The following is a 23,949-nucleotide window of genomic DNA, read 5'->3' as shown; positions in this document are numbered from 1 at the left end:
AAAAAATAAGATGATAGTGGCATCTTCTGCCTTACCCATTGTTGGGAGCTTCATGTGACATCATATAGTGACGGGTGTTTACTGAGTATCTGCTATGACTTAGGAGTCCCTGGGTGATGCAAACAGCACACTCAGCTGCTAGCCAAAACATAGGAGACTCAAGTCCACCCAAAGGTACCTCAGAGGAAAGGCCTGGTGATTTGCTTCTGCAAAATCAGCCACTGAAAACTCTATGGACACAGTTCTACCCAGACACATATGGGAACAAACCGCAGCAGCAGCTGGTTTGGTCTTACATCTTAATCACTGAACCTGAGCCAGGCACCGAGCACATGGGGAATAATAGATTTCATTTTAAAATAAAATAAATGGGTAATTCTAAGTTGTAAAAAGTGTTATGGGAGAAATAAGCAGGCTCTTAGGAGAGAGCCTAATTGGGGAGACATTACTAAAGAATGGAAAAAAACTCACTGTCACTGATTCAGAACCAACTCATAGCTGACCCCCCAACAGGTTTTCAAAGACTGTAGATCACATAGGAGGAGATAGTTCATCGTTCTTTCAAGGGACAGCTGGTGGATCCGAACCACCCGCCTTTGGGTTGCCAGTGCGACTCCCTACTGATAGGTCACCAGAGCTCCCTATGATAAATTGGGAGACAGAAAAGGCCTGTCTGAAGAGGTAATATTTGAGTTGGAACTTGAAAGAAGAAATGTCTTCAGAAATTTGGAATGAGAGCTTTGTAGGTGGAACACCTGAGCTGTGACGCGGGCAGAAGGTGTGTTCAGAGCCAGTGTGGCTGCCACATGATAGGCCACGGGAAACAGAGGAGACGGTGGGACATGCAGAGTGACAGCCTGGATTCTGTTCTAATTGTCCCGTGGCATCGCCAAAGGGTTACAAGCAGAGAAACGCAAAGGTTTCTCGTTTTGAATACTCAGAGGAAGTGGGTCAGAGGTCTAGGATGAAGTGGAGGGCCCTGACTGGTCGTTGCTGTTATAATTCCTAGGAAGCAGTGACTTTGGAGTCTGTGTTAGGACTGTAACTGTGGGAGGAGGGGGAGACCTCTCGTCTGATTGAGGAGGGTCTGGGAGACCCACCCTTGTTTTCTGCCCACAGCTCCCGGCCTGTGGTGGACATCATCACCACGATGGCCTTCTCCCCGCCCGAGATCCCAGTACATGAAGTGGAATGCTCCTACTCAAGCAGCAACAGAAAGAAGGAAGGGGTGAACATCACAGTCTGTTTCCAGGTCAAGCTTCTCCTCCCCCAGTTCCGAGGTCAGTGTTGTTCTCTTATTCCCTGGAGCCCCCTGCCCATCCCACATCTGATTTTATGGCCTAAGACCCTCCCACTGTTCAACTCTACTCTTTTATAAAAAAAAAATTAATAATTTTAATGAATATTTACAGAGATTTTGGATTTCCATTCATTCATTGCTGCACTTCTCTTCCCACCCAGCCCTCCCCCGCACCCTCCAGTTCGCTCCTCTCTTTGAAAAGTAAAACACCTCTACCGTTTTAACTCTACCCAGGGCCCCTGGTCGCCAATCTAACCTACACCCTGCAGCTAGACGGCCATAGGACTATAAGCCGGGGTCTGTTCCCAGGAGGCAGACGTGAGCTCAGCAGGAACACAGCTGTCACCACTAGCAGGTCCTGCTTTGAGTTCTGGTTTCACTTCCCGGTAAGGAGTAGGCTCTGGGCTGGGGAAGAGACCAAAGGGTGATGGGTTCGCGGCACAGCTCTGACAAAGTCTTGCTGAGTGACCAGTCACTTTTTGCTCTCTGAGCTACCATTTCCTCCGCTGTGCAATAGTAATAATAATAGCAGTAACGCATGACTATATTTTCTTCTAGTCCTTAGCTTCCACATATATGCGTTTTTAAGATGATTTTGATTGCAGTGTTTACTACCTTTTTCCCACGTCCATAAATGCTGCTACCCAACTTTAATAAAATCAGTTTTGGTTTTGTTCTTAAGGAGAGCAGTCCAACACTGTCTTGTAGAGTCACAATGATAATCATTAGTTTGAATGGATATGGAATCTTCTGTCACACAGAATGCTCAACCAAGATCATGTGCCATTGTTTGCCAAGTACTTGTGGTCATTTATTATTAACACTCATTCCAGGTAGAGCTGTTTTGTTCTGTTTTTCTTAAAACTTTTTTTTTTACAGCTGCTGAAACATTCAGGTTCACTTTGTTTATAGCAGGTTCATTTTGTTTTCTTCTATAAAAATAGGATGCCTATCAAATTATTCTACTCTTAAATATTTCATAAATGAAGTCTAAGATTGAGGCATAAGATTTTGGCATTTGTTTTAAACTTTGTTATTATGGAAATCTCAAACATATGTAAAAGTAGAGAGAAAATTCAACAATTATCAGTCACAATATTATTTCCTTTCTGATTCATATCTCCAGTCAGTGCCCTTCTCCCTTCCCCACCCCATGACTCTGAAGCAAGATTTTGAAATTTTAAACTAAAGTATGCTAGAGAAAAAGACAGTATGATTTTTTTTGGTGGAAAAAGCTTAGACTTTGGAATTAGATCTAGATTCAAATAACTTCCTGGTTTATGTTGTTGTTGTATATCATTGAGTTGGAACTGACTCATAGCTGACCCTCCAGCAGGCTTTCAGAGGCAGTAAATGCATGGGAAGAGATTGCTCAACTTTTTCCCTCAAAGCAACTGATTGATTTAAACCCTGTCTTTGGGTTCACAGTGCAACTCCTTACCTTTAAGCCACCAGAGTTCCCTAGTTTAGTACTTTCAGGAAATTATGTCACATTTGTCTCATTTTTAATGTGGGGATATTAATGCCTACCTCTTAAACTTTATAGGCATTTCACAGTGTCTAAAAAGTGTACATGTTGGGGAGCTCTGGTGGCCTAGTGGCAAGAAGCTGCACTGCAATCCCAGAGGTGCACGGTTCAAATCCAGATGCTCTGCTGTACCAGTCAGATCCGATTTGACTGTACACACACAAATAATAATAATTTTTTTAATTGTGCAAGTCAGTCACTGCTAATAACCAAGGAAGCTAACACATCTCTATTTTCAAAGAGCTAAAATTTAGAAGCAAAATATTTTAATTATTCTAGAATATTCTTTTGCAATTTTGGTTGATTGATAATAACAACCTAGAGCAGTTTGTCAAGAATACAGGACTTTGACGAGCTCTGGTGGCCTAGTGGAAGGAAACTGCACTGCAATCTCAGAGGTGCGCAGTTCAAATCCACCGGATGCTCTGCTGAAGAAGGAGGAGCAATCGCCTCCTGTACCAGTCAGATCTAATTTGATGGTACACACATAAAAAAAAATGAGTTAAAAAAAATAAATAAAAGAATACAGGACTTTTTTAGGGCTTAATGGGGAAAAGTGTTATCAGTGATTAATGATACCAGCCATGGAATTAGGGCTGACAATCCATATGCTAAGAAACAGACTTAAATATATTATATGCTAACTGATATGTGCTTGGTAATAGCTGCTATTACAATTCCCACTACTAGTAAGGTCCTAAATAGCTAAGTATAAGTATTTCATCATTTGTAAAATGTAGGTATAAGGGACATGTTTAATTAGGAGCTATCATGAGTAGGCTGTTTTATTGCTCTTATCGCCCTCAGGTATGCATTCAAGACCTCATCTCTCCCATCAATGTCTCCCTGAATTTCTCTCTTTGGGAGAAAGAACGGGCACCAAGGGACCATCAGATGGTAAGAAGATTTGAGGTTGTTGTTGGAAAACAGGGAACAGTAGAAATTCAGTATAAACAAAACAAATCAATAACTGTTTATTGAAACAGGAGAGAAATGTGTGGGGTTTGTATCTGCGACTCAAAGGGGAATCTGATAAACTCATTAACCCCATTATCTGGAAGAAGGGACATCAGGGTGGTGGCTCTGGGGAACCCAAAAGGAGGAAATAGTGAATGGGCTATTCGGGGAATGCTTGCTACAGTGAATCAACTTTTAGAAATCAGCTTGAAAGCTTTGCTTCTGCTCAAGATACATCTTCCAGAGAGAGGATTCCAGAATCCTTAGCTTTGAGCCCAGGTCCATCCTGGATCAACAAGATACACAGTTCAGGATCAGGGTGAAGGTGCACAGAGCAAAGTCTCCCTTCCTTAGTGCAGGAGCTCACTCTCAGCTTCTGTTGGCCACGCAGGCCTCTTCTCAACCCTCCAAGAACAGATTCCTCCTGGCCCTGCCATCTGTCCCCACTGCCTGAGCTCCTAGATCTCTAACTGTCTTCAGAGTTATAGCCCTGATTGTGTTAAAGCTCTTGTAGAAAATACCTTGCCTCCCCACACTCTCACTACCTCTTTCTTCTTGTCTAAACTCTGTGAGGTTGATACAATTACTTGTCAATTTCAAAGCATGGTCCTTGACCAATACCTTCTCCATAAGCCAGCACCTTATCTGCATAGTAAGTTACACTTCACTTCATTTACATTAGTCTGTTGACCAATCCCAGCAAGATGCATACCAATTCCAGTGCAGGATTACATCCTAGAGCCAGACCAAAACTACCAGATTTCAAGTAGTTTATGGTTTACCCAGAAAATGTCAGTCAACCTGACAAAAGTTAACAGACTGTCGAGTACAGGAAACTAGGGCAGAGGTGTCCTCATGACTCAGATGAACAATCTCTCAAGCTATTTTCTAAAGGACTAAGACAAAAGGTCCCATAAAGGAACTCAGTATGTTAGGATCAGTTTGTTTTATCATGATACAAGAATACATCCCAAAAAAAGTTCCCATAATAGACTTTTTAAAATTTCCCATTCAGCAATTTCTACATATACAAGCTAATGATATTGATTACATTCTGCAAGTTGTACACTCGTTACTATTGGCCTTTTCCAAGCTTATTGCATAGTTTATATATACTCAGTGTCTACCAAGGAAAGCTTCCCCTTCCTGTCTCTCTCCTATCAGATGGCTTTTGTTGTTGTTTTTCAATTACAAGCATCAAATTCTCAACTCAGAGCTGATTTACTAGCAAATGGGCAAAGAAATCTACTGGCTCGTGTACCTGAAAATGCCAAGGGTACAACCTGACTTTACACATACTGAATTCTGACATCTGAATAAGGACATCAGTAGGAACCTACCCTTCTTTGTATCTTTGTCTTGGTATCTTTACCCTTGTGTTGGGATCATTGCCTGGCAACTTCTTCTTCATTTATCAGATGCTGTCAGCATCTCCAGACATTATCTTTATAGCCAGGTAACTGCAGGTAGAGAAACCTCATCATCATGATTGACCCATAGTTACAACCCTAAACCAGCCACTGGGGCCAGGCCTAGAGTGGGGCCAGGTTTGCAGGGAGAGTGTGATCAGTCCTATCTTAACCTCAAGTCCTAAGAAATGAAGAGTAGCCATTCTCCAAAAGGAAATTTAAGGTGTTGTATGGGAAGCAGGAGGAATAGATGTCTCTGCTGTGACGTTTATACTTTAGGAAGATAAATCCAGGGATTGTATGGAGCCTAAACATAGGGAGATCCCTGGGAGGCTAGCGCCATGATCCAGTTGAGGGATGGTTAGGCCTGACCCAAGGCAGTCTGGTGCAAGTGGATAGAAGGGGAGAAAGCAAGGAGAGATTTAGAGGCAGGACGGTTCAAGTGCACAGATGTGGACCGAGAGGCCAGGATACCCTTTCCTGAATGATGGCACCTCCCACAGTGACAGGGCTCATGGAATGCGGGCCTGGAAGCAGAGTTCAGCTTTGAACTGTTGCATTCAGTGACTGTGAGCCATCCAAACTGGATCCGTGCTGGGCACCGGCAAGGTTTCATCAGGTCACCGGACTCAGATGCAAAGAACCCAGATCCAAATGAGAAGTTGCTGAAAGAAGAAGAAAAGGCAGTTTCTTTCTTCCTGTTAAGGGCAGATGAAAGCTAGCCCAGCAGTTCTGTTTCTCTAAATCCGGCGCTGCCAAACTTTTCCTGTGAAGGGTCAGGTCGTACTTATTTTTGGTTTGTGGGCCAGATAGCTTCTGCTGCAGCTGCTGGGCTCCTCAGGCCGCGGTGCCAAAGGAGCAGAGACTTTCTCCGACTGTAACCACTGTGTCTGCCTTCTGCGTGTCTGAATTCTTGCCCACAGGAAGGAGGAGAGGGTGAAAGAAAAGCAGATGCTGCCTCTTAAATCCACAGGACACTTGGGCCTGGCCACACCTAGACAGGAGAGTCCTAGAAATGTCACCTTCAGTTCATGTAGCCCCAGGACCAAGCTTCACAAAGTAAAGTTTCTATCTGGAAGGAAGATGAGAAAAGCCATATTGGAAGAACTAGCCTCTTTGTTATGGGCATTTATTAAATAACAAAATATGCAGTGTAGGAAGACTTTAAGAAAAGAGACCTGAGGTCAAAGTAGTCAAAGGCTTCTTGGGGAAGTGTTGTTGCTTGGGTTCCTGCATAATGAGTTGAGTAGACTTTGGGTAGGTGGAGGGACAGGAGAGGGAACAGCGTGAGGAAAAGTATGAGGTAGGTCCCAGGGGAGTGGAGAATTGGACTTAACTCCTGGCAGGAAGACAGCTGAACAGCATAGAAACCCTAGATCCGTGCTTGGCTGCTGCTTGTGTGCTCTGATAAGAGGCGGAAGTTGTGTGTGAATGTTGAGGTGGATGGGAAGAAGTCCGCAGGGCCGCCGGCACCTAAACCCATCAGGTAAGAGACTGGAGGCTGTTTGGTGGATGACCTGGAAGCAGAAGAGGCAGGTGGTTATTGAACAAGAAATCTGACCCTTACCCTGTCCTGCTATCTTCACGTTCTCTGACATGCTGGAGCCCATTGTTAAAATCACTGTGTCAGTCCATCTTCTTGAGGGTCTTTATTTCCCTGACCCTTTACTTTCCCTAGAACGATATCTCTCTCTAAAATATAAAACTGAGAACACCCTAAGCCATATTATCTTCAGGATAAAGTCTCAACTTCCAAATATACTCTATAAGGCCCAGTGGAGTCTGAGCTCCATCTCTGTGGCCCCTCACATATCTGCTCCAGCCAGTCTGAGCATTGCCCTGTTCCCGGCACAGTTTATGGAAACTCTTCTTTGTTCCTTCCTCTCCCTGCTCTTCAGCTAACTCCCTCCTACTTCTCCTTTACACATTTCTTGTATATACTATGTACACACCCTGTATGATACTTAACCCCTCATACTACTTGGCCCCCATGTGATAAATGCCTGTACCTTTTCCCCTCTCGTAGTGGAATAGAGGTAGTGTGTCTGATTTGTTCTCTGGTGTATACTCAGTGCCCAGCATGGAGCCTGGTCCTTAGCAGAAGTTCAGGAAATGTTGAAGTCTCTGCCCCTGGTCTAATAGGGTGTGGAGAACTGAGACGGGGTAGAGAGAGTACTCAGAAGAGAATCAAATGAAGAGCTATTCATGGGTAATGAGCCCAGAAGCTGTGCAGCAAGGAGGTGTTGCCAGGGGGGAATGTGGGGGTGACAGGACAGTGGGAAACCACTCCACTAAAGTTGAAACTTTCTGCCCAGAAAGGAGAATAAGACATCCCAGCTACAGTGCCACCAGGAGCTGCCTCCCAAGGGGAGGACTGAACAGATGGCCTAAGTTGAAGCAGGAAACGGTGGCCCACCCAGGAGGGCATTGGGCTCCGCACAGCCTGGTCAGCTGATCCTAAAGAGTCTATAAGCCCCCTCCTCAAGGCTGACTCAAATCCAAACAATTCATTGCCATTGAGTGGGAACCAACTCACAGCCGACCCTCCAGGGTTTTTGGGGAGACTGTGAGTCACTTGGAAATGTCCGTCTTTCTCATGGTGAATTTGAACCACCAGAGATGCACCCTTTATGTTAGTAACACAATACCTGACAAACTAAGCCACCAGACCTCCCTTGAGGCTGGCTACCTCATCATACTTGGAAAGGTGGAAGGCTGGCAAAAGAGAGGAAGATCCTAATAAGATGGATTGATCGGGTGACTGCAGCAATGGGCTCAAGTAAGGTGAGGCTGGCACAAGATAGGACAGGATTCAGCTCTGTTGTTTATAGGGTTGCTATAGGGAGTCATAATCGACTTGATGGTACCTAATAACCACCTCAACTAATCCTTCTTGTGCCCCGCCCTCCCATTCCTATGTGTTCAGCAGGTTAAGGACATGCAGCCCATCCTGAGACCCTTCCCACACTCGGAGACTAAGGAGGTAAGAGGGAAGTAGGGCAGGCAGAGGCCAGGGGGTCAGGACCCCGCTGGGATCTATAAGAAGGGCCTCTTAGTGCTTTCTTTTGGGCCTTTCAGATCCCTTTTGAGAAGAACTGTGGTGAGGACAAGAAGTGTGAGGCGGACCTGGAGCTGTCTTTCTCCTCCACAAGGTCTGTGAGGCTCAGACTCTCCAGGTTGGCCTGCTCTGCTCTGTGCTTTCCTGAAGCAGCTGTGGGGCACTAGAAAGAAGGCTCCCAGCTCCATTCAGAGTCTTTTCAGCCTGGGGAAATCACTGTCTTTCCTGGGACTTGGTTTCTTCTTCTGAGAAATGGGAGGAATAATATCCTTGTGGAACCCCTGTCAATGTTAGTTGCTGTTGCTGCTGTGTACCATCAAGCCAGAACCAACCCACAGTTGACTGTCCAGCAGATTTTCAGTGGCTATAAATTGCATATGAGAAGATTGCCCACCTTTCTTCCATGGAGCAGCTGGTGGATTTGGACCATGCACCTTTGCCTTGGCAGCACAATTCCTCACCCTAAGCCACCAAACCTCCTTGTCAAGATTGGAGGACATTGCCTATTTTAAAGACTGAGTCCAGGGACTTATTCTTTTTTATTTTCTTATGGTTTACTAGATCCTTCCGTTCCAAAGTTCCCATTTCTGCTCCTGCTTCGCTCATTTTGGCCCCATCACAATTCCATGCTCTCCCCAGGTCCAAAGTCCTGAAGCTGACTCCCTCAGCCAGCCTGTCTCTAGATCTGACCCTGAGCAACAGGGGAGAAGATGCCTACTGGGTCCATCTGGGGCTGAGCGTCCCGCAAGGGCTCTCCTTCCGCAAAGTGGAGGCACTCAAGGTGAGTGAGAAGGCTATGCCTTCACTGTCCTCTCAGCTGCAGGCCACCAGAACTGCTTGAAATTACAGGCAGTAGCTGGCAGGTCTTTGTGTCCCGTTGGGCTGCCCACCTGATGGTCATCCTCTATCTCTGTGGCCTGAAGTGGAGGCTGGTGACACTTACCCAGAGGGCAGGGAGTGGATGACCTGAAATGAAGTGTGAGAAAAAAGCTTTCTTTGGACTAGGTGCCACACATATTTCTTCTTGTTGTTGTTGTTGTTAGGTGGCCTTGAGTCAAGTATGACTTACAGTGACCCTATGAACTGTAGATCTGAACCCTGTCCTAGCTCGTGCCGTCCTCACCGTCTCTGACACACTCGAGCTCATTGCTGCAATCACCGTGTCAATACACCAGTTTGAAGGTCTTCCTCTCCTTTGCTGTCCCTCCACCTCTCCAAGCAGGATGTCCCTCTCTAATGAATAACCTTTCCCAGAAACATGCTCAAAATTTGCGAGATGAAGTTTTGCCTCCAAGGAGCACTCTAGTTGCACCTTCTCCAAGATCTACCTGTTTGATCTTTTGGCAAAACCAGGGGATCTTCAGCACTCTTCTCCAACACCACAGTTCAAAAGTCAGTTCTTCTTCTATGATCCTTATTCATTGTCCAGCTCTCAAATGCATAACAAATGACTGAAAAGACCATGGCCTAAACCACTTGGGCGCCCTGAAAATATATACGGGCTTAGTGAGAACCTTCCTTCCTGCCTCACAGTAATCAAAGTGTTTCTGAGGGATGGCCTGGATTATTGTAACTCTAACCTTTATGTTTTCAGTTGCTGTTTTATAAAATTAATACACAATTGCCATGGAAACTTGGAGATTGTAGGAAAGTTAAATAAGAAAAAATACCACCTTTTTAAAAAAATTAAGACCAAACCTCATTGTCCTTTAGTCCAAACCAATTCCTAACTGACCCTTCCTTGGGTTTCTGAGCTTGTAAATTGTACAAGAAAAAGATTGTCCATCTTTCTCCTGAAGAGCTGCTATTGGATTCAAACCACCAGAGAGGCACAGCCTTTAGCTTAGCAACACAGCTCCTACAGAGTAAGCCACCAGAGCTCCCCGTCTGCAATTTAGCAATTCCCAATTCTAATGTTTTGGTATTTCTCTTTCTTACTTTCCTGTATATACCTATTTACATCTGTTTTCTGATACACATAGGCATACATTACATTATACGTGTGTATTTGTTCTGGATTTGTTTGGTTTTTTAAAATTTTATTTTATTTTATTATTTTTTTGTGTGTGTGTATCGTCAAATCGGATCTGACTGGTACAGACTGGGTTTGTTTTAATTAATTGACATTTTACTGTTTATTCAACATTGTACAATCTCATTGATTAACTTTACCTACAACATTTGATGCATCCTGAGGGCATCCAGCAAAGTGATTCACAACTTGAGGTCTAAGGTCAAGCAGGTCTGGCCTCAAGCCCCCACTAGGTGACTGCTGTAACCTTCTTGTGACACCTTGTTGGAGAAGTCACTTAACCTCCCAGGACCTCGATTGTCCACTTCCTTTCCCAATCTAAGGCTGAAATCCCTACCCCTCAAGAATATAAAGAGGTTTAAGTAGACTATTATTAACCTACTTTATCACTTAGCATGGGATCAAGCTCCTGGGAGCATTTGTGAAATAGCTGCTAAATTTGTAGCTGTCACATCATTTCTACACTCTCATGTTATCTCTTCTCTAATCAAACTATAATGACAGGATCATTCCCATTGAACTACTGACCATCTCTTGTTTTTTCACTATTATAAACCCCTTTGCAATGAGCATCTCTGGACTAAGCCTCTATATGTGCCCTGAGTCTTTGGCCTTGACTCTCTGAGATTCCAGAGACAGGAACCTGAAGTTGATGGGCCTGTGGCCTCAAAGGAACCACATCAGAAAGCCCTTCCTCTCTGTTCTTCCTCTTAGCCTCACACCCAGATGCCTGTGAGCTGCGAGGAGCTTCCTAAGGAGTCCAGACTTCTTACCAGAACCCTCTCTTGCAATGTGAGCTCTCCCATCTTCAAAGCAGGAAGCTCGGTGAGTGCCTCCAGACTCCCGGAGGAGTCACACACACAGCTCAGGGATGATGAGCTGGCTGAGGGCAGGGAGCTCCTGATTGGTGGAAACAGGTGACTGACAAGGAACCCTCTTCTCTCAGAGAAGTGTATGTTGTTGCCTGTTTTCAACCATGTTTCAGAGCCTAGCCTTAGGAATCAGATAAACCTGGGATCAACTTATTCATTTTGTAACCATTTACATATGACAGCCAGCACAAGCCTCAGTTTCCTCATCTGTACAGTGGGGATAAGACATCTAGCCTAGTGCTTAAGCTGTAGTGGAACTTAACGAGTGTGCACTGTTGTGGCCGTGACTAGGGGTGGGGCTGTGCGGGGCTAGTGCTGCCCTGTAAAACCCAGGCCCTTTCTTCCTCCATTCCCTCTCATTCTATGCCAGGTTGTTATCCGGGTAATGTTTCATACACTGCTGAACAGCTCCTGGGGGGACGAGGTTGAGCTGCATGCCAACGTTAGCTGGTGAGCAGGCCCCAGGCAAGCACCGGCCAGCATGCCCACCCTGCTTGCATACTGCGTTGGGGTCCTGGCCACGCCCTTCTCCTAACTCTTACTTCTGCCTTGCTCCAACATAGTGACAATGAAGACTCAGGTCTCCTGAAGGATAACTCAGCCACCAGAAGCATCCCAGTCATGTACCCTGTCAACATCGTCGTTGAAGAGTGAGTTCTTCCTGGCAGACACCTACCGTTCTCTGCCCATCAACCTGTACCCCAGCCTTGAATCGCCAGGGCTCTTCCTCTAAGCCCCTTTTCTACAACCCTAAGGAATAATTAGAACAAATGCTAGCCACAACCCCAAGAGCATTCAGGACTGAAAAGAGAGAAGGCCTCTTTTTAAAAAAAAACACCAAGAAACATAAAAACAAACCATTGTTATTATTCATTCATTTATGCACACTATCCTCTCTCTCTTCCCCATTCCCCTTGTATGACTATTAATTGTCATAAATATGCTAATTATTCCGTCTTTCAGAATGTCCTTCCTTTCATTCATTCCAGAGTAGTATTCATTATCTATCCATTCTTTTCCTACTCTTCCCCCTTCCCTGTCTCAAACCTAATACTACGATATGGGATTTATGCAGTATTTGTCCCTTTGTGACTGAGTTATTTTACTCAGATTAATATTTTCCAGACTCATCCATGTTGTGTAGTGTTTTATGAGTTCATTATTTTTTCAATGCTGCCTAGTATTCCATTCAGTGAATGCAGCATAGTTTTATTCATTTGTTGATGGGCACCTGGGCTACTTCCATCTCTTTGCTATTGTGAATTAATGCTGTGATGAACATGGGTGTGTGTATATCTGTTTGTACTGCAGGTCTGATTTCTTTGGGGTATACTCCCAGGAGTGGGAAAGCTATGTCAAATGCTATTTCTATATCCGACTTTCTGAGGAAGCACTTGAGTGCCCTCCAGAGTGGCTATACCATTTTACATTCCCACCAGCAATGTATAAGAGTTCCAATCACTCCAAGTCCTCACCAGCATTTGTTATTTGCTGTCCTGTCAAACTTTGCTATCATTGCTGGGGTGAGATGATATCTCATTGTGGTTTTGATTTGTATCTCTCTAATAGCTAGTGATTTTGAGCTTTTTTCCCCCCTTCATGTGTTTGCTGGCCAGCTGGTGTTCTTTGATGACATTTTTTATTCATCTCTTCTGCCCGTTTTGAGTTTAGCGTATTCGTTTTTTTCCTTGTGGATGAGTTGGAGTATTCTATAATATTTAGTTACGAGTTCCTTATCAGATATGACATTAGAAAATATTTTCCCCATCTGTGGGTTTCCTTTTTCACTCTGTTGGGAAAGTTTTCTGATGCACACAAGGGTTTGATTTTTTTGAAGATTCCATTCATCTATTTTAACTCTCCTGGTTATCGGTGAAGGCCGCCTTTTAAGAGCTAACATTTACTGACAGAAACAAAGGCATTGAATGCCGACCTCCCGATGGAGTTGGCTCCTCTACCTGGTTGACGCTTTTCTGTGGAGCTTCGACTCCTCTGGAGGCAGCTGGCATCTCTCTGGTTTACTAATAACGAGCAAATGGAGGCTTAGGAAAGGGAGTTACTTATCCAGGGTCATACAGCTTGGAAGAACTGAAACCAAGATTTTAACTTAAATCTGTCTGGCTCCAAAGCCCCAGGGGGGAAGCAATGTTAGAAGAGCTGTGAGAAAAGTGTTCCCCGTGGTCCTTATTCTCCAGAATCTCACAGTCAAGTTGGAGAAAAACCAAACTCAGACACAAAGAATGAATGAGCCTCAGAAGTTGGGCAAGGAAGCCTTTCTTCACTTACAGAAAAGGCAGCTGAGCCTAGAAATGTAGTGGGGGTTTCTCAACGTGGCTCTGTAGGCTAAAGACAGGCCAGTGTCTCCAGTGTGTTGATATAAATGTCAAACAGAGTGATGAACTGTGTTGTGAAACCGGAGCCAGGCAGGATGAATGTGGGTTAGAGGAGGGAATATGGGCTGTGGGACTGGGGTCAGGAGGAGGGTGGCATTTGGATCAAGGCCAGGGATGAGGGAGAATGTTCTTGTCAGAGATTAATGTGAATAAAGGTCTGGAGATTATGGACAACTCTTGGAGCAGGGGGTGGGCAAGCTTAGCAGAGGGAATAGTTGAAGGCACACTGTGAAGATGAGTGGGTCAAGGACTAGAAGACCTTGGATCCACCCCTGCAGGTAGTAGGGAATCATTCATGGGTTTCTGAATAGGTGAGTGACATGGTCAAAAGATTAGGAAGGTCAATTCATGTCATCAGAAGGATGGGTTGGGATTGAGAGAGTCCATAGTCTCCCAGTGAGGCCAACAGAATTAGGAACAGAGCAGTGGGGCCCAGACTACAGTGGTGACACTGGAGAGGTGGACACAGGCTCCAGGGCTCACTGACCTGGGTTCCAGTCCTCTTCCATAGGTACCCCTTTCATGAGGCTCAGTTTCCACAGGGAAACATCAGGCTGTTGTCCGGCTTCAGACATCTGGCCTGGGTCATGCCCCCCACCCTCCTGCAGACTCTGCTGGCCCCGTCACCACGTTCTGACTTGTTTCTCTTCCTCCTTACAGCCAGGAAGACTCCACACTCTACATAAGTTTCATCCCCAAAGGACCCAAAGTCCAGCTTATTAAACACGTCTACAAGGTATGAGCTTCAAAGGGAAAAAGCACTTCAGGGTCCAATCTTGGGAACAAAGATGCAGAGACCAGTTTGTCATGGTCTTGTCATGAATGTGGCCTTCCACCCAGTCCTGTAATCCCTCCTCCTTAGCTTCACGCCTTACTTCAACTCTTCCACTGGGAGGATGTTCAAAACCCTTTCCATAACTGCACAGCTTATTTATAAAATCACAGAATTTGAGAGCAGAAAGGGCTCTGGGAGAAAACAGTTTGTATTTGTTGTTGATCAAATATGTTGTTGTTGTTGTTGTTGATTGCTGTTGAGTCAAGCACGACTCATAGTGACCCTATGAACAAAAGACCTGAAGCCTTTCTATAACTATCATCATTTCTCAAAGTTCATAGAGTTTCCAGAGGCATGTACAAATATATATAACATAATATCTACCTTTTGGGGGGAGCTCTGGTGGCCTAGTGTCAAGAAGCTGCACTGCAATCCCAGAGATATGTGGTTCGAATCCACCAGATGCTCTGCCGGAGACGGAGGGGCCATCTCCTCCTGCACCAGTCAGATCCAATTTGATGGTACACACACACAGAAAATAATAAAATAAAAAAATTTTAAAAACCTACCTTTTTAACAATTTTTTAAGTATACAGGTCTAGGGTGTTCATTACATTCACCCACCAGCTGCTCTACGTGAGAAGATGGGCAATCTTCTTTCGTGTAGTTCTCTGTCTCTGAAAACCCATTGGAGGGTCTGCTGTGAGTCAATTCTGACTCAACAATACAAAAAACAAAAGTAAAAACATCAGCTGTGCCCAGAAATAGAGAATGAGAGGTAAAACGAGACACAGCTCCTGCCCCCACAAAGCTCACAGTCTGGTGGAGACACTGACCCATAGGCAAATGCACTGGCATCCGCCGGGGGTGTAGAAAGAGCGGGGACACAGGAGGGCGATGCTGTCCTGTCCTTTGGGGCTCAGCAAAACCTTCATAGACATTACATGTGCAGGGCTTCACAGGATGGGTGAGGTTGGCAACAAGAAGGAAGCAGGGAAGAGCATCCCCGACAGAGGGAGGAGATGGAGCTGAGACGCAGAGGTCTTGGGCACAGGAACCAGATGCGGTTGATCCTTACACACAGCCTGAAAAATAGCCCTGGTGGTGTAGCCTGTGGTGTGACGTGCTGCTAACCAGAAGGTTTCAAGTCTCCAGTAGTTCAAATCCACCAGTGACTCCACAGGCAAAAGGGCAAACTCCTTCCCTTAACATTTGCAACCTTGGAAACCCGACAGAGGGTCACTCTGAGTCAGGACCAACTCAACATCAGTGCATTTTAACAACTAAGAGGCTCTTAGAACACAGCTAATGAGATGGGAAGAGGTGTGTGAGGCTGGAGGGTCTGGGATAGAGCTGGGAGCTGGCATTCAGTGCTTTGCATCATTATATTGTCTGTCCAGGTGAAGATTCAGTCTTCTATCCATGGCCATGACCTGCCCAACCTGGAGGCCTTGGTGGGGATCCCACAGTCTCACAACGAGGGGCCCATCACCCATAAGTGGCATGTGGAGATGGTGAGTACTGGGCAGTGGGTAGGGAGAGGAAGGCGAGTCTGTGATAAGTGGGCTCAGAAAGGGGGACAGATGGCAGAGGTGGGATGGGGCTGAGAGTGGAAGGGCCCAGAACCAATAAGAGACAAGAACTAAGGTGCCCAGATCTTACCTGAGCTGGAGGAAAGAATGACACGTTCAGTCTTTAAGAGGCTGCTGTCTTCTCTTAACTGCCATTGACCTCACCCTGCCATTCTTAGAACTCTTCTCTCACCTGCCATGAAGAGACTCCGGAGAGGCTGCTCAGCCCTGCTGCCTTCACTGAGGTAAGAACCCCTTAGACAGGGAGGGGGTGGAGGCAGGACCCAGTAAGGGCGCCAAGAGGGAGTCTCTGACCTCCTGCCCTTCTCAGTCCCCACATCAGCTCTGCCTCTCTGAAGCTGAGCTCCGTTGCCCAGTTGTCATCAAACAGGAGACACTCATCAAAATCATTGGAGAGATCGAGCTTGTGGGAGAAATTGAGGTAAAACCACATGCTCTGAGCAGACAGGAAGTGGCTGGGGAACCCAGGAGCCTTGGGGGTGTGACTGGCAGGTCTCCCTACCAGGTGGTCTTTTTCTATTAAATGTGTGTGTGTGTGTGTGTAATATATATATAAGAATATGTATGTAATATATTATATATGTATATATTATATATTAATATATATCTATAGATTATATATGTACTTATATGTATATGTATAGATGTATATATATGTGAGAGTGTGTGTGTGTGTGTGTGTGTGTGTGTATTAAAATCAATGTCTATGCTGCTACAAATGAAATGCAACCATGGTTTATTTCAAATGTACAGATCTGGCTTCCTAGATCCTATCGTTCTTATCTGGATAGTTCTTACGTGTTCCTTGTAGACAGACAGTGGAAGGGAACACATTAGAAAGTAGTGAGACGTGAATGGAGATGGTGCGCCCCTCAATGGGACACATTCTCCCCTGCTAAGTAGGGGTAAAAGTTGTTTGGTCTTTGGTCCTTGCCCTCCCTGACTCTGATGTGGACCCTCCCTCTCCCACAGGCCTCCTCTATGTTCAGCCTCTGCACTTCCCTCTCCATCACTTTCAACAGCAGCAAACACTTTCACCTCTACGGCCGTAATGCCTCCCTGGCCCAGGTATCTCTCCCAGAAAACGGGCAGCGGAGGGATCTGAAGAGTCCTGGGCACAGCTTCTGGTGGTGTGGGTGCTAGAGGGCTCAACACAAATAAGTAGTTATCAAGAGCTAGACCTTCAGTGTTGAGAAGGCTTCCTGAGAAGCCATGAGCTATCACAGTAGGAGGTCAACGCCCTTCTGAGATCTTGTCGACTTGGGTGTCAGGTGAACCAACCCAACCATCAGGGAGTGAAGAAGAGCCAGGTATGCTGTGGGGAGAGCAGTGAGTGGAGAGAGTGACGTAGCAGGTGCGAAGAACAGGAAGTCCAGGCCAGCTGGCACGTAGAGCATGAGAAGGGAAAACGGATAGAAGAGTAAGCAGAAGTCAGATTCTGGAAGGCCCTGAATGCTGAGCTGAGATCCTGGGGCTCACAAGGAGCCATTTATTGAAGGGTTTGAGGTAGATGTTAGTGAGTTTTGCCCTCATCGTTCTGATAACCACAGTGGAAGATCTATCAGGGGAGGGAGCAGGAGCCCGGTGGAGGACACAGTCCAGATGGGGAACGGTAAGAACTAGGGATTGGCCAGCGGTAAGAAGGACTTCTTTCCTGTCCTTGCTCTTCCCTCCTCCCAGGTCACCATGAAAGTCGATGTCGTGTATGAGAAGGAAATGCTCTACATCTATATTCTGAGTGGCATCGGGGGACTGTTGCTGCTGGTGGTGATTTTCTTGGTTCTATACAAGGTAGGAGCTTCAGGAATCATGAACAAATTTCTGAAACAGCCTTGGGACAGGGGAAATTGGCAGGAGTCACAGAGGAGAAACCCAAGACCAGGGAGCCTTAAAGCTCAGGAAGGCTTCAGTCAACCTCCTCCTTCTAACGCCAAGGCTCCTGAGGCCCAAAGAGCAAGAGGAATTGCCTGTCGTCACTCAGCAAAGTTCTGGCAAAGCCAGGACTCGGTACCTCGGGAGAAGAAGGAGCTCCCTTACCTGAAGGGTCTCTTATGTGCTGGACACTGGGATACATCCCACACACATGGTCTCTGCCTTTGAGAGTTTACAAGGAGGAAGAGACAGGAACAAGTGTGATAAAGATGATAAAAGGGGCCCTCTGTGGCCTAGTGGTTAAAGAGTAGTGCTGCCAACCCAAAGGCAGACAGTTCTAATTCATCAACAACTTCAAGGGAAGAAGAAAATCTCCTCCCACAGGATTTACAGTCTATGAAAACTTACTGGAGGGTCAGCTGTGAGTCAGTTCTGACTTGACAGCAATGAGCATTTGAGACTTGCTCTGGAGTCTAGATTAGGGGGTGAAGGAGTCCAGCAAGGCCTCCAGAGGGTGGAGAATCAAGTGTTAGATATTTTTTTTTAAAAAACAACAAAACAAGGGAGCTCTGGTGGCCTAGTGGTGAGAAGCTGCACTGCAATCCCAGAGGTGCACAGTTTGAATCTACCAGATGCTCTGCTGGAGAAGGAGGGACAATCTCCTCCTGTACCAGTCAGATCTGATTTGATGGTACACGCACAAAAAGTAATAAAACAAAAATATTTTAAAAGAACTCCAACAAAACAACCTTCCAATATTACAGGAAAACAGAACCTAGAAAATAAAAATGTTTCCCTATTGCATTTCTGGTAGGTGGTAATTAAGAGTCATTTTTGGTGCTTTTTTCGCCAGCACATATACTAAAATTGGAATGAAACAAAGAGGATTAGCATGGCCCTTGCGCAAGGATGACACCCAAATTCGTGTAGCACTTCATATTTTTTTAAAACTATTTTTACTTTCACCTTAAAAAAACAAAACAAAACAAAAGGTCATTTTTGTTACTATTCCTGCAGGTTTTCATTTCCTTATAACATGTGTTTGAGAGGGTGAGGAGAAGCCTGTTTTTCTGTATCTGTTTGGAAATGTAAATAGGATGGTCCAGCACACACTGTTTGGCAATCTGTCTTTCCCACTTGATCAAGGAGAGTGTCATGAAAGGGAGAGGGTCGGCGAAGGACAGGAAAACCCTCAACCAGATGGACTGACACGGTGACTGACGCAAGGGGCTCTAGAGTGTCAGGAAATGTGAGGATGGCACAGGACAGGACAGGGTTCAGAGCATACTGAACTCAAGGGCACCTAATGACAACAACAACATGATCTTGTATCTTGACGTCTTTCCGGATGAGCACAATCATTGAGTACTGAGCAGCTGGGTTCTCCTTATCTTTATTTACCAAGCTCCCTATTGATGGAACGTTTGGACGACTTCCAATATACACCTATTTCAAACAGCCAAAAAACATGTCTATTGCCCAAACTCCACATGCTTGTCCAAATATTATTTCGACTCAAAGCCCAGAAGTGGAATGAATGTGCCAAAGAGTATATATGTTTGAAACTTAAAGTGTTGTTGTTGTAGTTGTGCACCACTGAGACGGAACCAACTCATAGCTGACATTTCAAGGAGCATCTCACGTTCCTGTAACACATGTGCTAACTGGTGAAACAATATTGATATCTTAATACCTGACATTGTGATGAATCTAAAGAGTGTCTATTAAGCAGCAAATAGAAACAGTTTGCCAAGAGCTGTGAGTAGCAGAGACGGTCAGCTCACCTGAGCACCCAGTATGTAGCTCGTATTATTTAGTATCTACGCCATGTGTTCACATTTCACCAGGCATTCAGGTCTAAAGTGCTCTGTGGATTTGTCATCCACTCAGGTTTCTGTCTCCCTGCAGGTTGGCTTCTTCAAACGGAACCTGAAGGAGAGGATGGAAGCTGACACAAATGCCACAAATGGAATTCTGACAGAAGATTCTGAGAAGGCAGCATCTGAGGAAGAGGATGGGGATTCGAGCCGCCTGGAGTCCCTCCAGGAGAAGGAAGCCCAGGAGGCCGAGACAGAGACCCAGGCCTGAGGCACGGGCCTCTTGATGAGTGGGGCCAGTCAGCTTCAGTATACAGACCTCCGTGTCTCTGTCTCTAACACAGAACTCATTCCCATCTGCCTCCTTTGTAGGTTCATGAGAAGGAGCAGCTGAAGGATGGGCCAGGAAGGCTGCAGAGGAGAGACCTTATTATTGTCAGATCAGCCTGGCGTCAGGATAGGGCGAGGCTCTGACCTGTTGTTTGTAGGGTTGCTGTATGTTGCAGTCGACTCGATGGCACCTAACACTATCTAGGCTTGCACGGCTGCTCCTGGTTTTTTCTCAGGAAAATGTTTGCTCTGAAATTGGAGAATCTGTTTCCTGTGGCCATCATCCGCCTGGCTTGGATTCCCACACAACACTGCCATTCTTCTCTCCATTCCCCTGCAGGAGTGGGAATCTGATTGGAGTCACTGCGTTGTGACAAACCCCTTGTTCTTTGACCGAAGCTCACAATCCGTAATACACCCTCCAAGGCCTGCAGAGTCCCTGCTGCTGCCTCTGGTCTCCACTGTTGTTATTGTTGTTGTTGTGTGCCATCAAGTCAGAACCAACCCATAGCTAACCCTCCAGCAGGTTTTCAAAGGTATTAAATCACTTGGGAGGAGATTGCCCATCCTTCTCCAGCAGAGCAGTTGGAGATTTGAACCATGTACCTTTGAGATTGCAGCACAGCTTATTACCACTAGGCAACCAGAGAGCCCTAAAACTTGTTGACATTCTCACTCCAGGAGTAGAACCAGTGCTGCCTGGGGGCAAATCTAGGAATCCTAGACCACATGGGACCAGCATCCACTAAAGGCACCCTAGTCCCTTCCTAATGTGAACGACCAGCCTTTCCCTTATGCCCAGCTTGCTCCTGCCCGCCTCTCACATTGTATCCCCATCCCACACCTGATTGTCCTGACTAGTGAATCTCCACTCTCACTGCCTCAGGGCAGTCCCTCCCACCCAACTTACTTGGGTACCCCCATTATACACACTTATAACAGCCTGCACTTGGCCTTCATTTCGTAGACCATGTTTGAATTGTATTTCTGACGATTTACCTAGTTTCTGGCTCTCACAATGAACTCCTCACGAGTAGGGCCCTCATTCTTACTCACCTCAGGACTTCTGTGATGTCAGAGGGCCAGGTGCCATGCAGGTTCCTGACACAGTTCCACTGGATTAAGGTGGACAAATGCAGAAAGGTTGACAAGGACTCATGGCCGTGACATCCTTCAGGCCTCCCCCGACTTCCCTGTGGTCTTGCTTCACAGTCCGGACTCTGTTAGACCGTGTGCAGTAGCCCTGCAAGACTGTGAACTTAAGGACTGGGGTCAGGCTGTTTGCCAGGATCCCTGGTGCCAAGCACAGTGTCTGCATGTATTTACCCAATAAATGTCAAATTCTGTCCAGCCTTGTGATATTTTTGTGTTGTCGAAATATTTAGTCTTTCCTTCTTAACTCTTTCACTAAATATGCCCCAAACACTCAGCTTTTTACTTTTTCTTTCTGCTTTTCTTCCTCTCTCTTTCTCTTCTCCCAGGATGGCTGTCAGAAGCTGCCCTGCATCTGACATTGTGAGCTAATTCTAAAGAGAAGCCCAGGGTGGGTGCTGGAGAGGAAGGAGACGCAAGGGGACCTTTGACAATTCAATGACAGTGAATATAAAGTCTCTCAACTTTAGAAGGGAGGGAAGACCGGTCACTGCTGCCCTCTTATGGTCAGCAGGGAGTGGGGATGACTGAGTGACAAGACCAGACCCAGCGCGGATGCAGGGAGAAAAGACAAGGGTGTCTGTCCATCCATGTAAGGCGGGAGGGGAGAGCCACATCCTGGACCCCAAGCGGTGCCCTCTGATGCCTGCCTACTGCTGAGGCAGTATGGAGCTTTGGCGACACTCAAAGTCTTTAGAGAAACAAGACACGTTGGAAAAGTAGAGGGCGAGAAAGAGGAAGACTTTCAACAAGAGGGATTGACACAGTGACTACAGTGGACTTGGACACAGCTGAGATCACAGGATGGTGCAGAACGGGGTGAGGTTCCAGTCTGTTGTTCATATGGTCACTATGCATCACAGTCAACGTGATTATTGTTGTTAGGTGCAAGCAAGTTGAATACGACTCTGTGAACAAAAGATCTGAACCCTGTTCTATCCTGTGCCATCCTCACACTTCCTGTCACACAAGAGCCCGTTGCAGCAGTCACTGCATCAGCGCACCCGGTCAAGAGTCTTCCTCTCCTTCGCCGACCCTCCACCCTTTCCAGCATCATGTTCTTCTCCACGGATAACCCCTACTAGCAACATGCCCAAAGTATGAGAGACGAAGCCTCATCGTTTTTGCCTCAAAAGAGCACTTTGGCTGCACCCTATCCAAGACATATTTGTTTGTCCTTTTGGCCGTCCATGGGATGTTCAGTGCCCTTCACCAACACCACAGCTCAAAGGCATCAATTCTTCTTCTGTCATCCTTATCCACAGTCCAGCTCTCAGATGCCTAGCAAGTGATCAAAGACTATAGCCCGAGTTAGATGTACTTCAGTCCTCAAAATGACATCATTACTTCTCAATAATTTGGAGAGGTTCCTAACTGCAGATTTTCCCAGTGCAATGTGTCTTCTTATTTCCTGACTGCCTGTTCCAAGGGTGTTAATTGTGGATCCAAGTAAGACGAAGTTGTTGACAGTTTCAATCTCTTCTCCATCCATCATGATGTTGTTCATCGATTCAATGGTAAGAATCTTTGGTTCTTTGACATTGAGATGCAATCCATACCAAAGGCTGCATTCCTTGATCTTCTGCAACAAGTGCTTCAAGTCCTCCTCACTTTTAGCAAGCAAGGTTGTGTCATCTGCATAACACAGATTATTGATGAGTCTCCCTCCAATCCTGATGCCATGTTACTCTTCATAGAGTCCAGTTTCTTGAAGAATTTGTGCAGCATACAGATTAAATAAGTATGGAGATAGAATACAACCCTGACACATTCCCATCTTAATTTTAAACCATGCAGTGTTTTTATGCTCTGTCACACAACAGCTTCCTGGTCCAGGTATAGGTTTCACATGAGCACAATTAAGTTCTCTGGGACTCCCATTCACTTCCAGCTAACCTTCCACAGGGTTTTTCAGAAGGCTGTAATTCACATAGGAGGATATTGTCCCTATTTCTCCTTCAGAGCCACTGATGGATCCAAGCCACTGGAGAGGCACTATGTTGAGGTTGGCAGAACAACGCCCTATGGATGAGTCTTCAGAGCCCCCTATTTTGGCCTGAGGACCCTTTGTACTTTAAAAATCACTGAGTTTTCTTATGCTATTCTGAGCCAGCCTTAGTTGACTTTTAAAAGCCTTCGTTAACTGTGCTGTGAGCTAACATGATTTTCCTGCAGTGTGTGCCCACTTGATCAGAGGCGCAAAGGAAAAGAACCTCGAGATAAAAGGACCAGTTAGGATACTAACCAAGATTCTGAGAATCACTACGAGTAAGACTCCTTGTGGGGAAGGTTCCAAGATCTGGGATCATTCTCTGATGAGGACCCACAAGCAACTCACTGACTTGCACAGCTCTTCTGAGATTGTCAAGCAGGTCACCTCCATCAGCACTGAGCCTGGAGTAGGTGCCTAAATCAACTATTTTATTAAGTTGACTATCTGTTGGTAAAAAAAAAATGTACTGAGGATCCTCAAAGAGCTTTTGATTATATGGGTTCTATCTATTGAAATTTGTCCACTTATAAATTAAAACAAAAATATTTTAAACATTTGAACACATAAACCACACCCATGAGCCATCAGGGTGTCACCACGTGTCAGGTAACCTCTTGAAAACTTTACACTTGTGGTGGTGTTGTTATGTGCCATTGAGTCGCCTGTGACTCATAGTGACTCTTAACAACAGCTCTGAAGCCTGTGTATACTGAGCCAGTCTCACTGACTCAAACACACCATCATTACCCCAGTAACTCAGAGAGTGAAAACAAGTAAACAACATATTAATTTGGGTAAAAGAGTATAAACCTAGTCAGAGCTGGATTGGGATCCAGGCCTTGCTGCCTCTCTAGCTGGGGGACAGGGAC

At 45.6% G+C, this 23,949-nt stretch overlaps 1 protein-coding gene across 1 annotated transcript in view; it reads left to right on the top strand.

Annotated features, from left to right (window-relative positions):
* ITGAL (integrin, alpha L (antigen CD11A (p180), lymphocyte function-associated antigen 1; alpha polypeptide)) overlaps nt 1–19,876 on the top strand; it is a 39,177-nt gene extending 19,301 nt beyond the window's left edge. Inside the window, exons 16-31 of the mRNA XM_006896608.1 lie at nt 1,120–1,280; nt 1,535–1,686; nt 3,636–3,725; nt 8,121–8,177; nt 8,273–8,346; nt 8,892–9,033; nt 10,999–11,109; nt 11,527–11,606; nt 11,720–11,806; nt 14,210–14,285; nt 15,725–15,838; nt 16,075–16,128; nt 16,227–16,337; nt 16,889–16,984; nt 17,597–17,707; nt 19,697–19,876. Of these exons, the coding sequence (XP_006896670.1) occupies nt 1,120–1,280; nt 1,535–1,686; nt 3,636–3,725; nt 8,121–8,177; nt 8,273–8,346; nt 8,892–9,033; nt 10,999–11,109; nt 11,527–11,606; nt 11,720–11,806; nt 14,210–14,285; nt 15,725–15,838; nt 16,075–16,128; nt 16,227–16,337; nt 16,889–16,984; nt 17,597–17,707; nt 19,697–19,876 (1,696 nt within the window). The remainder of the gene's footprint in view (nt 1–1,119; nt 1,281–1,534; nt 1,687–3,635; nt 3,726–8,120; nt 8,178–8,272; nt 8,347–8,891; nt 9,034–10,998; nt 11,110–11,526; nt 11,607–11,719; nt 11,807–14,209; nt 14,286–15,724; nt 15,839–16,074; nt 16,129–16,226; nt 16,338–16,888; nt 16,985–17,596; nt 17,708–19,696) is intronic.
* The last annotated feature ends 4,073 nt before the right edge of the window (nt 19,877–23,949 follow it).

Source organism: Elephantulus edwardii, unplaced genomic scaffold, assembly GCF_000299155.1.
Source record: "Elephantulus edwardii isolate Elephantulus edwardi_28Jun2011 unplaced genomic scaffold, EleEdw1.0 scaffold00186, whole genome shotgun sequence".
NCBI lineage: Eukaryota > Metazoa > Chordata > Mammalia > Macroscelidea > Macroscelididae > Elephantulus > Elephantulus edwardii.
Note: the sequence above shows the minus strand (reverse complement) of the source record. Positions and strands in the feature narration are given on the sequence as shown.